This window comes from Hyperoodon ampullatus (genome assembly GCF_949752795.1).
Source record: "Hyperoodon ampullatus genome assembly, chromosome: 2".
Lineage (NCBI taxonomy): Eukaryota > Metazoa > Chordata > Mammalia > Artiodactyla > Ziphiidae > Hyperoodon > Hyperoodon ampullatus.
The window spans coordinates 158,046,875-158,064,361 of NC_136915.1; the positions used below are offsets into that span (position 1 = coordinate 158,046,875).

Below are 17,487 nucleotides of genomic sequence, written 5' to 3' on the forward strand. Positions count from 1 at the left end.
TAAATAGGTCCTGCTTTGAACTACTGATCACATTAAATAAGAAAAATAACACAACTGGAGGAAAGAAAAATGCTACCCAGAGGTGTAGCTTAAAGATTTTCTTGGACATGTACAACCAACTATTAGATGATCTGCCCCCTCAAACATCCCACCCCCAAAGTTAAGGTCAATTTTCTCAATGAAAGGAAGATGCAGGTCAGGGCAGGGAGTGAAGGAAGGAAAGACTTCATTATGAAGAACTCAAATGACAATAAAAAGAATACTCCCAAATGAGAGCATCTGGGAACTTTACCATGTAACAAGAGTTTGCAAAGCTTAGAGTCTCTGAGACCCTTAAACAGTTGTGAAATACCAAATGCACGGAGTTGGGAATTAGAGTATAATGACGTTATTCTGCAACTTTGGGCAAATCACAATCTCAGATCATCCGTTTTCCTATCAACTCCCTCCTGAGGAGTCACTGGCAAGGTCACTAGCTGGTTTGTGTATACTGAATTGTCTGGCCCATTTATTTTCCATTATGAGACCATGTGTAATGGTCCTGTGTCTGAACATGATCAGATAATGTGAATGACTATCATTAGAATGTAATCATCCTTCTTTGTCTCTGTCCCAGTGCGACTGTGTTCCAGATTCTTCAAACTCCATTCTTCCTAGCTCCATAGTATAATAGACAAATGCCATTCTTTTTATTAAAAGAAAAATCTTCCAGATTGTAAAATTATTTATTAGTTCCAAAAACTCTGGATAACTTCAAGATCAGGGACACAAACATGATCCATCTGATGCAAGAGGACATCAGCAGTCTAAGAAAAATATGATAAAACTAACTTTTTGTTACAAAGCTCATCTACTTACAGATCAGGTTCCCAAAGGCTACATTCAAGTCTGTTTCACTGTAAGTCCAGGAGGATATTAAACAAGTCACTGCTAACAATCTCCTGTTGATGGCAGGCAGAAATGGTGTACAAGACACCATTTCAGGACAGCTTCAAGCCATCTACGAAAGTTCTTAGGTTGGAAATATGGAGGAGACAGAACTTCTATACTCATTTTATTCACTTGGAGTAAAGATTTCTGTCCACTAAAAACAGCAACATAATTTCAGGCTCCCCAGAAAACACGGCATTCCATTAGTCTTTAAGCACTGAATTATCAGTTCCTAACCACCAACAACATTGGTACAAAAATGGAGACCCACCCCCCCCAACAGTGGCAGACAGGGGTCTTGACATTTGGAGGACAAACTCTCCCCCAGAGTCACAATGCTTTCATGGCCCTTCATGATCTGACCCCTGCCCTCCTTTCAAGCCTCATGTCCCCCAACACCTCCTGCCTTAAACCCGATCTTCCATCCATATTGAACTACTCTCTATTCCTCCATCCCCTCTAACCTCTATGCCTTTGCACATGCTTTTCCCTCTGCACATGCAAAGGACTTCCTTCCCCACCTCATCCCTTGGTGTAGTTCACCCTAGTCATTCTCCATGTCTCGTATTATATATCACTAACTCCTACACATTATTAATTACTCTTAGCTTTTCCAAACCTCCCAAATTTAGGTAAAAATATACCTCACATATGCTCCCTTAAAACCTGTGTTTCCTTTTAATTGTCGTGATCACATGTACGGTGCATTAAAAAAAAAAAATCTGTATCGCTCATTGGACTGTAAGCTCCCTGAGGCAGGGGTTTTATCAGTCCTATTCATAGTAGGTACTCAACAAATATTTATTGAGTAAATGACTCAATTTCACTATTCTATATTTACTAAGGTAGGGATTAATTTATTTTAGATGTTTTCTTTATTTAATGACAGCAGTCATTTTATTTAACCCTTTTGTTTTGATATGTTTAATTTTTAGAATTGTAAAAGATAGAGAAATACAAATGGATAATCGTGTGCATATTACCACCATCTGAAATTGACAAATGTTAACAGTTTTGCATAGTACTTCCAGTCTAGTCAAGACTATTTTCAAAGGGCCAAAACTCAAATGATTTTGTGATCAGTCCTGATTTAACTAGAGAGAAAAAAAATGGAAACAATATTATTAAGCACTAGCTACATACTAATCATTGTCCTAGGTTTGTATATACTCCATATTCAACCGTCCTAAGAGAATATTATTATCCATACTCTATGGATGAAGACACTAAGACTTAGACGATTAACTACTGCCTCAGAGAATACACCCAGTAAACGTTACTACCATGTTCAAACCAAATTCTAACTGAATCCAAATCCATGGGGCTTTACCCCTTATTGTCTAGATCCTCAAATCCTATCCTTATCTGGAAGGCACTTGCACTTTCTGAGCCAGAGAATGTACTTTCACATATGTTATTCATCTATTCATTTAAAAAACATCAATTAAGTGCCTACTAAGGGTGTGTGCTATCTCATAAATGTGCAGAAAATTAAGTTAATCAGGGCACTGCATTCACAAGCATTTTGAATAATTTAGCTGTGAATAAATTAAGTGGTGATATAATGCCGTGGAAGTTTCTCCAATGCAAAAGAAACATGCAACCATCAAGGCAATGAGAAAATAGCATTAAAGGCTGAATAGACTTCCTCCTACCCCCACTTCACACTGGTTAAGGATGAAAAATGACAAGCTACATTCACATTAGATGGCCCCTGAAAGTTTATCCTGGTCCTGCAAGGACTATAATGTTGTAGTTGTGGTATGAAAAGACTTTACAAGGTGGCTAGATATTTAAGAGTCATATTTAAAACTTGGCTGTCACTTATGATTTCTACAGTGTCCTATATTTTTGTCTTAACAGTTAAACATATGAAACGTAGGGATAAATAATTTGGCTTTCTCAGTATATCTTGTAGGTTCTCAGTTCAAATTCTTACGATTGTTTAACGGTCGGCATGTGTGTGGCCCTATAGTTCACGTAGGGTACGGTTAAGCCCCTGCACCTTCTTTCTTGTGTTCCCTGTCTCCCTTCAGAAAATGGATGACACCTTGTTCCCTGCCCCCAGAGAAACTGCCTGTCCCTGTATGTATACTTTGTATCAAAGGGCTGGCTCTATTTCTTCCAGTAAGTCCTGAGTGTTTGGGAATCACTCATTTTTTTGTGACAGTGCTGTCAGCAGTTTGGACTTCTCTTAGTAAGTTATAATACTTCTGGACTCCCACTTGAAATCCTGGCTCTTTCTTGCTTTCCCATATCTACCACCCTCCATGATTCCTTAAAAATAACTTCTCCTACCTTGATTGATAGAGCATGATTCTTCCATCACAGTGTTTCAAGTCTTTTTGCCATTCTTAGCTTCCTTGATCAACATTTTTACTTTGAAACAATTCAGATTTGTCCTTGTATTGCATCTATCCTACTTAAAATGAATGTTCTGAGGCAACAAGTTAGTTTGTAAGCATGGTTTGACCATAAGGGTAAACAAGAGTGGGTGGAGAGGTTATTTTGCTTACTGTGGACTCTTTTCATCAGGCTATATGCTTTTATTGTCACTGTATTTTTTTCTATACACAAATGGTGTTGGTTTCTCGGAAATCCTGTAAAATTCTAATGGTTCCTATTATTGGCAAGTAGAAGCCACAGAATAAATCATATGGTTCTGGGCCTTGGGTCTGTCCTTTTATGATGTCAGAGAAAACACCACTACCCCCTAGAAATTCTGTCACTTGGGTGTTCTCAGAGTAAGCATTAACACATGAGATAGTTGTTTATCCGTCCATTCCTTTGTTCATGCATGCATGCATTCATTCATTCATTCATTCAACAAATGTCTCAACAGGTAGTGATGTAACTTTGAATAAAGCAGACACAGTTCCTCACGTTATGAGCTCATAGTATACTGGAAAATAATATAACATAAGTGATTGCCATATAATGTGATAAATGCACATAAAGGAAACACAGGGTACTTTAAAAAAAGTTAAGAAAAAAATGACAAGGGCATACAACATGGTCTGTGGAGATCAGGGGAGATTGCCAGGGTCTGAAGGATGAATAGGAATTAGCTAGGCAACGTGGAAGGAAGGGTACCCTAAACAGAGATGGCAGCATGATGTGCAAATGCACTGGGGCTACCAATATCCTGATATCAGAGTGCCATTTTTTAAAGAATGCTAACCCTTTCCTACCAGTGACCATCCCTAAATCTCTACCTTTCTGAAATGTCCTCCGTCTATAAAGTTTCCTGGGGAATTCCCTAGCGGTCCAGTGGTTAGAACTCCGTGCTCTCACTGCTGAGGATCTGGGTTCAATCCCTGTTCGGGGAACTAAGATCCCACAAGCTGCACAGTGCGGCCAAAAAAAAATTTTTTTTTATAAAGTTTCCTCAGGTTCCTAGACCCAGGTTTTTCATCAAGTAAAGCAGGTAAATTTCTCAGATGCCAGGTCATAAGAGAAGAGTTTATAGTGAAAGTTTTCAACTATTTCCTCTTCTGGGCCCCTGAAAGAGGGTGGGCCTTTGAACTAGCTACTCACTGCTGTGGGAAGGAATTGAATCTCTCCCAAATACCCAACATTTGTAATCCAAGGGCAAATTTAAATAATGTCACTTCTTTCTCATATTTGTCCCCTCGAAGGAGAGATAAGCCTAAAGGACAGAAGACACTTCTTTCCCTTTCATGGGCACTATTCCAGTGTGTAAGCTCCTCTCCGCCCATCATTTGCCTCTTCATGCCAAGCTTGTCCTGATGCCATGGAGTTTTCAAGGGAATAAAAAGAGACCCTGAGGTTTACAATGAACACATTTTGGAAAACAATGAGCTGAAACAGAACTGCTTTGCAAACTTTTTCTTGGAGACCTAAGACCCACATGAATGCAAGCCCCATGAAGGAATGATTTCCAGGCCCTCAAGAAACTGGTCTTTTTCTTCCTCCCTTCCTTCCTTCCTTCCTTCCTTCTTTCCTTCCTTCCTTCCTTCCTTGCTTCCTTCCTCCCCTCCTTCCTTCCTAAATTCACCTGGAGTTTCCTTTACTCTCTGTAGCAAAATGCAAAGAAATGTTCATGTCTGATACGGTGAAGGCATGGTGCATTCTAGGACTGGGAGGCAAACAGAACAAGCTAAATTGGTTGCAAATGTCTAAGAGAGTTCTACAGGAGAAAGCTCTCTACATAACAATTTTCTCCTCCTAAAAGGGCTTGGCCTTTTCCCACTCAAATGGTCACCTGAGCAACTGAGTCAGCAGCTAGGATAACACAAGGTTTAGAACCCAGCCTGCCTACTCCTTTTCAGAAAGAGGCCCTTGAGGAGCACACTGCTGACTCAAGTGCTGTCCCCCCTCACACACGGGGGAGAGAGGCAGGAGCTGAGTGGTTCGGAAACCCCCCTATCTGGCCACTCCCTGGAATTATCTGCACATCTCAACACAGTGCTGTTTAGTTGGGGTTGTCTTCCTCCTGGAAAGATCACCCATAGGAACCTTGGTGGTGGCAGTCTCATTGGAGCCAGGCAGCTGTGTCTACCAGTTCAAATCCCATAGTAATTTAAAAACATAAAAAGGATCCCAGAGTGTGAGGCCTTCCAGAACATGGGGGCAATCTTGAACTTAGACGGCACGGGTCAGATGCAACTATTGTAAAATTAGTAGGCCAGTATGGTGTAACATTTTGTACTCTTCCCCCCTCACTGATTCATTCAATAATAATAAAAGTCTGCATCTATTGCTTGTTATGTAGGAGCACTGTTCTAAGCATTTTGCATAATATCACTCAGTTAATTCTCACAACCTATTAGTATACACGTTTTACAGATGAGGAAACTGAAATACAGAGAGATTAAGAAATTTAATGAGGTCACACAGCAAGTCTAGCTCCAGAGTCCATGCTCTTAATTCCTCTATATATTTTCTGTATTTGGTAAATACTTCTTAAGCACCTACTAAGTGCCAAACACTGTGAATAATATTGGCATATACAGATGAATATGACAGAGGCCCTGCCCTTGAGAAGCTTACATTCTAGTTTGAGAGACAGCAATATATAAACATACAAGTACCATTCATGTGATGAGTCTTATGAGATAGATAAGCAGAGGTGGGACCACACGGTAGGGTCACTAACCCTGACCAGAGGAGTCAAGGATGTCTTCCTTGAAGAGGTGATACTTGAGCACCTTCTAACACCAACACTGAAAAGTAACCAATATGAAACATTTGGTATCAGGGGTATCCCCTTTTAGTTTAGACTATGAAGCTTATTGGAAACCTCATGCCATAACTCAAATGGTCTTACATGGGGCTACTTGGGACTCTGGCAGCAAGAGCCAAGGGGTAAAACTATGAAGATACAACGTGGGTAGATTGGAGCTAGAGAGACTTCCCTGATAGTGGGTCTGTGCCCCATGGTGATAGCAGACTGTTTGGTGAGCAGTATCTCAAGGGCATAGGAAAACTCTGATGTGATTCTGGCAGGCTTTAATGTCCAAGGAAGCAACAGTAGTTCAGGGAATGGGTGAAAATACCCAGGTCCCAAACAATCAGACTGTTCACACAATTGGACTCCAGTCAATAGCTTCGAGTATGCGGAGCAGTATTCAGTTATGCAGAAAAAAGAGCTATGAAGAGCTTAGCAGAGGTTTAAGGCCCCATTTAAATGGGACGGAGTTAAGGGCAGGGTGCAGTCTCCATGGGATACCTGGATACTACATGGAAAACTGAGATGGAAACTCAGCCACACATTTAGACAACACTTTGAGGAATGAAGGAGAGTTATGACTCAGTGGGCACGTTGGTGTTTATTCCCACGAGACACTGCTGAGCCAAGCCCTAGGAGAGCAAGACTGGTACCATTTATTGTGCTGAGGATGCTGCCCTGGCCAGGATTAAGCTGAAGTCTGGGCAGGGAAACCAAATGTAGAATCAGGTCGATTTAAACAATTTTGGTAGACAGCTTCATGAGGAGGTAAGAGTATAAATGAAGAGAGACAAGCTTGAGTTTGAATCTTACTCTGCCACTTACCAGCTATGTATCTTTGAGCATGTGCCTTAACTTCTAATCTTCAAAATCCTTATCAAAAATGTCCCTATGGCTGTGACAATTAAATATATTGATGAATATAAAAGTGCCAAAGACAGTTCTTGACACAGAGTAGGTGCTCAATAAATGATATTTTCCCTCCCTTACAGACCCCAATTGAATATTATTAGGTCTCAATATTCCATTTTTCACTATTGATGATAATGTCTACTTTACTCATCTCAGTAAAAACACTTCAAAGCATGTTTATATATTAATAAGGTCCTAGGCAGGAAATTTCTATCCCTTTGCCTCATGTTAAAATTTGTGGCAGAGAGAAGAAGAAGTCATTCAGTATCACAAAGAAGAAGCCTAGCGCTATCATCGAACCATAGCCTTTAAGTTCAGCAAAGAGCTGACTCTTCAGAGATGAATACAATACACACACACTGCTTGTCCAAATTGTCATCCAGTTTTTCTTTTTTTAAAAAATTCTCTCTCTTCCTATCCCTCAGATGAGTATGATTTAATCTCCAAAGTATGCATGATGAACACATACTATTTCTTCCTCCAAGAATGTGATGTTACAATGTGGGCCCACATTCCAGCACTGGATTGAGAGGGAGAGTCTCCATACAGGCATTCACTAGTTTAATTTCACACAGAGAACATCTCTGTTTCACAGCCACAGAGAATATTGCTTATCTTGGCAGCCTTCTCACAAAAGTAAGACATTGAGCACAGATAAGTCCAGTGTATAATGAATGAGTTGATGCAATTTCAATCAGTAACAACACCAACAACAAAAAAAAACACTACCACTTAGTGCTATACAATGGTGAATCAAATGAATCACCTTTGTACCCAGAGATGGCAGTATTTTGGTTGATGTTAAAATTTAGAGAAACAACATATTACTATGAAATCATGATTACATGATTACAGAATCATTATGAAAATGATTCATCAATCAACCATCAGGTATTTATTTCAACTTGTGTCCAGCAGTATGCCAGTGCATTAGGGTTTCTATGTGAAGTAGAATTCAAATTAATGGACACAGTCTCAAGGACAGACAGCCTAGCTGGAAAGAGAGAATTCCCATCATGAAAAAAAGAACAACCCCAAATAATCCCTAGCATAGCGTGGACAGAGAAGAAGGACACCAAAGTGGCCAAGAGCGGTTTTGAAGTGTTCTAGGCCACCCTTCACATATCTGACAGAGCAGCATTTCTAAAAAACAAATCTGACCATGTCACTACCCCTTCCTGAAACCCTTTACCGACTCCCCAAGGCCCACAGGACAATTTCTGAATATCCAAGTGAAGCGTATAAGACTTTTGTTATTTGGTGCTTCTCAGCAGCTTCATCTCTTGTCATTTCTCTTCTGCTACAGATGCTCCAAACTGCAGGATGTTCTAATACTGCCCTTTTGTACAATTTTCCCTCTTCCAGGAATATTTGCTCTGGTTCCCCTTCTGAAATCCCATTTTCTGGGCTAACTTCTACTTTTCTTTTAAGAATGAACTCAAGTCTTACCTCTCTGGGAAGCTTTCTTTCCCTGACACCCACACCTACATAAGCTTACTCACACCCATACTGGACTACAGCTCCCTGCTGTAGGCTCTGAAAATACCTGTGGATGTATTTATTACAGCACTCATCACACTGCATTGCAATTATTGATTTATTTAACGCTGTTCCCCCAACCTATTGCCCATTTTTTAAGATCAACTTTATTGAGGCATAATTGACATATAATAAAACATATCAATTTTAAGTACATAGTGCAGTTAGTTTTGACAAATATGTATATTCATGTAACCACCATGACAATCAATGACAGAACATTTTCATCACCACAAAAACATGTCCAACCTCCTCACTGCTCCCCTGCTCATTTTAAAAAATAAAAGATATCGAGATTTTATAAAAATGGTACAAATGCACTTATTTACAAAACAGAAATAGAGCCACAGATGTAGAAAACAAACATATGGTTACTGGGGGAAGGGATAAATTGGGGGATTGGGGTTGACATATACACACTACTATATATAAAATAGATAACTAATAAGGACCTACTGTATAGCACAGGGAACTCTACTCAATACTCTGTAATGACCTATATGGGAAAAGAATCTTAAAAAGAGTGGAAATATATATATGTATAATTGATTCACTTTGCTGTATACCTGGAACTAACACAACATTGTAAATCAACTATACTCCAATAAAAATTGAAAAAAAAAGATACGGAGATTTTATAAAGACATTTATGTTTCATGCTTGATCATTCATCAAAAACTTCATTATTTTCTGCTATATGCAGGTATTATTTATAATTTAACAATTAAATATTTATATTTAATGGTACATTTAGAATAGTTAAAATTAATCAATACATTAAAGATGAAATAATATTTTAAATTGAAATATATTTGACAAACTGATTTGTGCCTACATAAAATTTATAAATGATTCTAAGAAGTCAGTTATAAATATTGTGTAAGAAGGTACTTAACTAAATGTGGCCAAAAATAATAAAGATTCAACATTATCTAGATGATACGTTCTGACCAAGTGAAATACTTAAAAAAAAAAAAAGTTTAAAAAGCATATATTTTTAAGACACACTTTAACTCACGAAAGAGTGTAGGACTCACATGTCCAGCAGTATTGTGGACTGAATACTGTAATTAACTCTCCCCCTAAGAACAACTAAAAAATGCTTGATAAAATAAAACTAAAATGCCTTTTTCAGTATATTGATAGGCTGACAAAAAATTAAGAACTCTTAAAAGCCAAACCTATATGAAAGAAGAACCTACAGAGATAAGCACTGAAGTCAGCCTCCATTTAGAGGGCATTGGCTTAACCAGGTAAACTTAAGCTTTGTTTTTTGCTAGACACTTATTTTTTTTTATTTTTTTATTTTTTTATTTTTTTATTTTTTTGTGGTATGTGGGCCTCTCACTGTTGTGGCCTCTCCCGTTGCGGAGCACAGGCTCCGGACGCACAGGCCCAGCGGCCATGGCTCACGGGCCCAGCCGCTCCGCGGCATGTGGGATCTTCCCAGACCGGGGCACGAACCCGTTTCCCCTGCATCGGCAGGCGGACTCTCAACCACTGCGCCACCAGGGAAGCCCTAGACACTTATTTAACTGCCCGCCAAAATTCAATTTGTGCTTCCCTTTCCAGAGTACTGAGTCATCACTAGTAAGTGGTTGCCCAGCCAGAGATTATATTTCCCCACCTCACCTCCCTCATATCCACATAGGACAGTGGGATTAGTTCTCAGGGATGATAGAATGTAAAGTGATATGATGTATGTCACTCTGGTCTAAGAAGATTAAGAGCTGGGTGTGTCTTCTTCAATCTCTTTTTCTGCTAATTACTATCTGAACTTAGAAGATTCCTAGGCCCCAGAGGATGGTGGAGCTGCAAGAATAAAGTAATCTGTGACCCTGAATCATTATATGGAGAAAAGCTTCATTCTCATCAGAAACACCTACATTGGGTTATTATGGATTGAGAAATAAACTCTTATTGCATTAAACCACATGCCCTCCATGACAACACAAGGAAAATTGCTTATCTTGAAATACGGTTCTGGATAGGGGCAGGGAGAGGGGAGTCATTTCCCCCTAGAATTAATTACCACAAGCATACATATCTATAGGTTTCCAGCCTATATTCACATTGAGTGGTCTGAAAAGCCTCAAGCTAAGAATTTATTTTAAAGTGCTTCCAGTTGATAGTGCTCCCAGAAGTAAATGCAATTTCTCTCCAGAGAAAACTCCTTTCATTCCAAGAAAAATGAACCCACTTTCAAAAATCATAAAATACACAAAGAACCAAAACACCAAGTTCCAGAGCCAAAAGAAAAAACAGATAGTTGAATAAGACTCACAGCTATCAGAATTGCCAATTTAGAATATAAAACCATTACACTTAATATTGTTCAGAAACGCTCCTCCATGAGTCTCTCTTGTTCCTGCATGTCTTGCTTTGTATACAAAAAACCAAAAACAAACAAACAAAAAAAAACAAAACAAGAAAACCAAGGCTCTAGCTGATCTTTACCTGGACCATTTTTCAGGTCTGTGTTTGCAGTGAGTATCCTTCAAGGATAAAGTAATGTCTCACGAGGAGAAAGTGTAGGCTTTCTTACTGTCTACTATAAACTGGCAAGTTCCCCAAGGTCAGTGATCCTCTCCTGTGCAAGCAGCTATCTAGGCCTCTCTGTGACATTCCTGGAGGAACTGGGACATAGGGAACCAAAACAAACATGCTGACACTCTGGCTACTGCTTCTCCTGTGACTAATAAAGTCTTTTGTCTCTGAGACAAGTCTCATGTCTTCTTTCAGCTAATTTGCAAACAGTGTAAAATCTCATACTCTTCAAATGTCTTGACAAATAGTCTTTAAAAATAAAAATATGAATAGGAAGCAAGAAACTAAAATAATGACTAGAAGATTTTAAGAGAACAAAACTGAACTTCTAGAAGTAAAAAATAGAATAACTGAAATTTAAAACTCAATGATTAAAGGGCAAATTAGATACTACTGAAGAGAGAATTAGTGAATTGGAGGATAGATCTAAAATTAATCAGAATACAGTACAGAGAGGAAAAAAGATAGTAACTCTGAAAGACAGGTTAAGGGACATGAGCAAAGCGTAAGAAAAAATGAGCATAAATCTTGGAGTTTCAGAAGGAAAACGAAGCAAAAGCAATTATTAGGGAAGAAAATTACAGAGATGTTTCCACACTGATGAAAGACACCAATCCATATATTTGGGAAGCCCTATGACTTTCAAGAGGTTAAACAAAAGAAACCCACACCTAAACACAGAAGAGTAAAACTGCAAAACAGCAAAGATATAGAGAATACCTAAGTAATTAGAGAGAAAAGACATCACAGATGGCCCCCCACTTACAATGGTTCAACTTACATTCTTTCAACTTTATGAAGGTGCAAAAGTGATACGTACTCAGTAGAAATCATACTTCAAATTTTGAATTTTGATCTTTCCCCAGGCTAGCAATAGGCAATACCATACTTTCTCATGATGCTGGGCAACGGCAGGAAACCACAGCCCTCAGTCAGCCACGCAATCACAAAGGTAAACAATCAATACACTTACAACCATTCTGTACTCATAAAACCATTCTGTTTTTTCACTTTCAGTACAGTATTCAGTAAATTACATGAGATATTCAATACTTTATTATAAAATAAGCTTTGCATTTAGATGATTTTAGGCTAAGGTAAGTTTTCTGAGCACATTTAAGGTAGGCTAGGGTAAACTGTAATGTTTGGTAGATTAGGTGTATTAAATGCATTTTTGACTTATGATACTTTCAACTTATGATGGGATTATCAGGATGTAACCCCATTGTAAGTCAAGGAAGATCTGTATATTCAAAGAAATAAAACTTAGACTTTCAGCTAGTTTACAATGGAAACAATGGAAAGCAGAAGACAATGGAATATTTTCAATGTACTGAGATAAAGTAACCTGAAATTCTATATCCATCTAAACCATCATTCTAAGACTGCACTTAAAATAAAGACATCTTGGGCTTCCCTGGTGGTGCAGTGGTTGAGAGTCCGCCTGCCGATGCAGGGGACACGGGTTCGTGCCCTGGTCCAGGAAGATCCCACATGCCGCGGAGCGGCTGGGCCCATGAGCCATGGCTGCTGAGCCTGTGCGTCCGGAGCCTGTGCTCCACAACGGGAGAGGCCACAACAGGGAGAGGCCCGCATACCGCAAAAATAAAATAAAATAAAATAAAGACATCTTCAAACCAAATAATAATAATAATAATAATAAAACACACAAAGAAAGACTTTTGCTAAAGTTAGACCCTCAGAAAAGTAAACTCTAAAAGAAAAAGAAAAATTATCAGAGATGGGGTTGAGATGCAAAAAGGAAACGAGTAAAGAATGAGATTCTATTTTATACAAACTAGACTGGAAAAATTAAGGAATCTGACAATTCCAAAACTTGGGAAGGATATGGAATAGGGGGAAATTTATGCACTGCTGGTGGGAGTGTAAACTTGTACCACTTTGGAAAACAATGTGGCAATAACTTGCAAGATGGAACTTCCACATAACAGGTATTAACCTAGAAAATAGGGACATTCTTATACAGGGGCATACGACATGTATAAGCATGTTCACAGTAGCATTGTTCATAATGAAAAAAAAAACTAAATAATTGAAATGTTCATCAACATAACTATGAATAAATAAGTCATGGTATAACCACATAATGGCATATTATTCAACAGTAAAAATTAATGAATTACTACTATATGTATTAATGTTGTAAGTCTTAAAAATCTTAGAAACAGGTTGAGTGAAAGAAATAAGTCACCAAAGAAATCAGATATCACACATATATATGACTATATAAATAGCTTATATGACTAAACAATATTTTGGGGGGATACACATGTATGGAATAAAACTGTTTAAAAGCCAAAGAATGATTAAACATAGATTTCAAGAACATGGTTACCTTTGTAAGGAAAGGAATCCAGGGGAAAGGATGTGAAGGATTACACATAAGGATTCAACAAATCAGTAAAATTCTAGTTCTTAAGTTGGTTGTGAGCTCACAAGTGTTTGTTTTAATATTATACACTATAAGTTACATGTATATTATTTTGTAGGTATCAAATATTATAATGTAAAAAATTAACATTTAGCAAAAAAAGAAAAGGAATAGAAGGAGCTTCCTTAACCTTTGTTATAAAAATCTTACAGCAAAATTGTATAGGATAAAATATTGGTGAAATATTGAGGGTGAAATATTGAAGCATGCCTTTTAAAGTCAACAATGAGACAAGATATTCACTGAATCATAAATATGTTGATACTCCCCCAAATTAATCAACAAACTTATTGCAATCCATATCAAATTCCCAGCAGACTTTGTTTTTTCTTCATATTTGCAGTACCTAATAAGGTCATCCTAAATTCATATTGAAAATCTAAGTTCCAAAAACAGCCAAGCCAATTTTGAAGAGCAATAACTCAGTGGAGGGACATGCCGTACCAGATATCCAGGTTTCCTTCAAAGCTAGAATAGTTGAAGGAGTATCACATCAGCAGAGAGTATGTTAAGAAACATGATACAAGAAATATAGCATTACAAGCTAAAGAAGAAATGATGGACATTCAAAATGGTATGAGGATAACTGATTATCCATATGGAAAAAATTCATGTTAAAACAAGAAGGCCCCATTTCAAAATAATCAGATTAACCAATATTTAAAGGTTTGATGATATCAATAACTGGGAGAATGTAGAGTAGGGACAATTCTCATATGCTTTTAGTGGGGATATAAACTCATGTCCCCATCTTGGAGACAAATCTGGTAATAACTAGTAAAACTGAAGGCTTTCATACTTTATAATCCAACATGCCACTTCTAGGTGTCTATGCTAGAAACATGTATAACACTGCCTTGTATTGAAAAAAACAAAGTTAATCAACAAGAAAATGGATAAACAAATTTGACCTTATTAATCAATAGAGTATAAAAAGCAGTTCAAATGAATAAACTAGAACTACATGTATCATCATGGAAAACAGATAAAATAGAAACAAAATGTTAAGTAAAAAAAGCAAGGTTTAGAAGTAGATATACAGTATAAAGCTTATGTAAAACTTAACAGATGTAAATCAATACTATATATTGGAAATACAGATAACACGTATGCAGTATACATATTGAAATATGCATAAGGATGATAGACGTCAAATTCAAGCTAGTGATTACCTTTGGGTAAAGAGGGAGGGGAATAAAATTGGGTGCCAGGACTAGGGTGAGGCAAGCAAGTCATCTAGCATGCAAAATATCAGGACTCATTAACTTTCAAGTTGGTGCAAGTGCAGGACACAAACCTAAGAGTGAGCGCCTCCTTAAATTTTGTACCCTCAGCACCTCCCTTATCTGATCCTAGTCTTGGCCCTGTTAGGTAAGATACACAAAGACATCAAGAGCTCTCTGCAGAGGTTTATTGCTTAAAAAAAAAAATAGTTGTGCAAGTATTTCCATAGAAAGTGTTTACAATTTCTTTGGCTGGATTTCACACGTTTAAGACTGTAGTTGTTATGTTAGTTTCTTAGATTGGAATTGTCACAACATGCAGGTATTAGAGATTTGGACACCAAACACAAGTGCTCTGAGGACTTGGTACAATGATTTCTCATGAGATTCCTTTTCTCTTTACAGAATAACCAACAGAAAGACATGTGACTAAGCTTGGCAGTGACCCCCTCACTCCCATGGCTTTGCATCTTGAGCAGAGAAATGTGAGAATGAGGAGAGGGTAGAGACCATTGTGGAATTTATACCAGGAGTAGGGCTCTGAGTAGTGTCTGCTGACTTGGTTCCTGTCCTGTTTCCAAACATAGTTCTCCAAACTTCCTATCAATTCTGTGAGCCTCCCAATATCCTCCAATAATTTCCCATTTTCTTTAAATTAGAGTCAATTTCTGTTGCTTGCAACTGGAGAGCCCTAACTGATACTTAGCCTCGTGCTGTCAAGGAATGAATTTATATAATTCCACATGTGTTAGTTGATCCTTAGGAATCAACTTTTTCACCACGATTTGATTTCTCATTTAGGTTTGGTAGGATTCTACAAGGACAATGTCTACTTGTATATTTTAAGCCCTATCGGTCAGGGCTAATTCCCTTGGCTGAATCACTGTGGAGTATTATTAATGTCCAAGGGACACACCCCTGACTTCTTATTCTCCAGCTGTGGTTGTGCCTATGGCCCCCGAATAAAAAATTGCCAAGCTGGCCTATGATAATGGCTACACTAAGAATGATAATTTCAAGTCTAAGAAAATCCATCATTGCGCCAACTGTGTCACTTAGAGTTGTCTTACCTCCTCTGTCTTTAAAACTTCCCATATCCGAGCGTGATCTTCCACCAGCCAGTGTCCTGTGCTTTCTACCTTGGGGGAAAGTTTGAGTTTAGACACCACATGAGCAGGCTGTCCCACGGGCTTCCCCTCCATCTTGAAAGAGCCAGGCAGGAGGCATTACGGATCTGTTTGGAAGAATAAAGTGGGATCCAGTTTAAAACACTGAGTAACATAAAAAGAGATAGGAAAGCAAACGATCATGCTTGATTTGTGGATAATGAGACCATCAACAACAGGCACCAACTTTTATGGCCACTTTTTATGTTTTAGATATTCATGATTGGTATTTTAATGCAGGAATCTGGAGGCAGGGATGCATTCTGATAATGGACGAAGTAATAAAAATTGTAAAGCAAAGTAAAAAGAATCCTCTGCCTGTTCTATCTGCTTGTCACTTTGCTCTGGCCCCTCAGTGGGAGAAATGGAAATGGGTGGACGTAAGACAAGCCTGAGCGACATTTTCGTATTTCCATGCCATACAGTGCATGTGGAAGAAGCACTGGCTCTGGTGTCAGGAGTTTTCCTCTTCAAACATCTGTTAAACACTTATTTATTCGAGGCTCCATGCAAGGCATACACAAATAATTTGGTAGTTTGGTCCCTCACCTTAAAAAGCTTACTGTCTCAGGGCAGAAAGTGCTGTAAACAAGCAATCACAACACAGTGTATTACAGCATAATGTGTGAAATGCCTCAGTAATCATGTTTCCAAACTGTAGTGGAAGCACAGAGGAAGGTTCTCTTCAATATTTATTGGCTGTGTTACTTTCCTGAGCCTCCGTTTCATCAGCAGTTGCTGCAGAGACAGTATCTAAAAATTGATAACAATTCTATGAAGTCTACTTCCTTGACATCATTCTACCTGCCATTGGCTTGTTCAGAATCACGTCAGGACTGCCCAGCACCATACTGCCCTAAGGAGTCTCCTTACCTCCATTCACGTCCCCCGGGTCTATCCTTCTCAGGGTAACTTTTCTAAAAAGCAAATCTGATAATGATGTTCTACCTACCAAAAACTTTGCCCGGAGAATGAAGTCCAAACTCCTTAACACAGCATCCAAGGCCTCCTCTGCCTCCCTTCTCCCGCCATGCCCGGCTGCCTCCTCTGCTATTCTGTTTCAGTCCTTTGAAAGTGCTTATGGGGCTTCCGTGGTGGTGCAGTGGTTGGGAATCTGCCTGCCAATGCAGGGGACACAGGTTCGAGCCCTGGTCTGGGAAGATCCCACATTCCACGGAGCAACTGAGCCTATGTGCCACAACTACTTAGCCTGCGCTCTAGAGCCCGTGAGCCACAACTACTGAGCCCACGTGACACAACTACTGAAGCCCGTGTGCCTAGAGCCCATGCTCTGCAACGGGAAAGGCCACTGCAGTGAGAGGCCTGCACACCGCAATGAGGAGTGGCCCCTGCTCACCGCAACTAGGGAGAGTCCAGGCACAGCAGTGAAGACCCAGCGCAGCCAAAAATAAATAAATAAATTTATTATTAAAAAAAAAAAAAGAAAGTGCTTATGGATCTCAGATACATCTAGGATCATTAAGCCTTTGTTTGTGTCACCTCCCCTTCACCCACCACGCCAAGAGA

The 17,487-nt window shown here is 38.8% G+C and overlaps 1 protein-coding gene across 3 annotated transcripts in view; it reads right to left on the reverse strand.

The window, feature by feature from the left end:
- RGL1 (ral guanine nucleotide dissociation stimulator like 1) overlaps positions 1 to 15,996 on the reverse strand; it is a gene marked incomplete at both ends in the record, with an annotated part of 177,216 nt that extends 161,220 nt beyond the window's left edge. For all 3 annotated transcript variants that reach the window (XM_079698317.1, XM_079698315.1, XM_079698312.1), the window contains one exon: positions 15,865 to 15,996. In XM_079698317.1, coding sequence (XP_079554443.1) covers positions 15,865 to 15,996 — 132 coding nt within the window. The remainder of the gene's footprint in view (positions 1 to 15,864) is intronic.
- Positions 15,997 to 17,487: the final 1,491 nt, after the last annotated feature.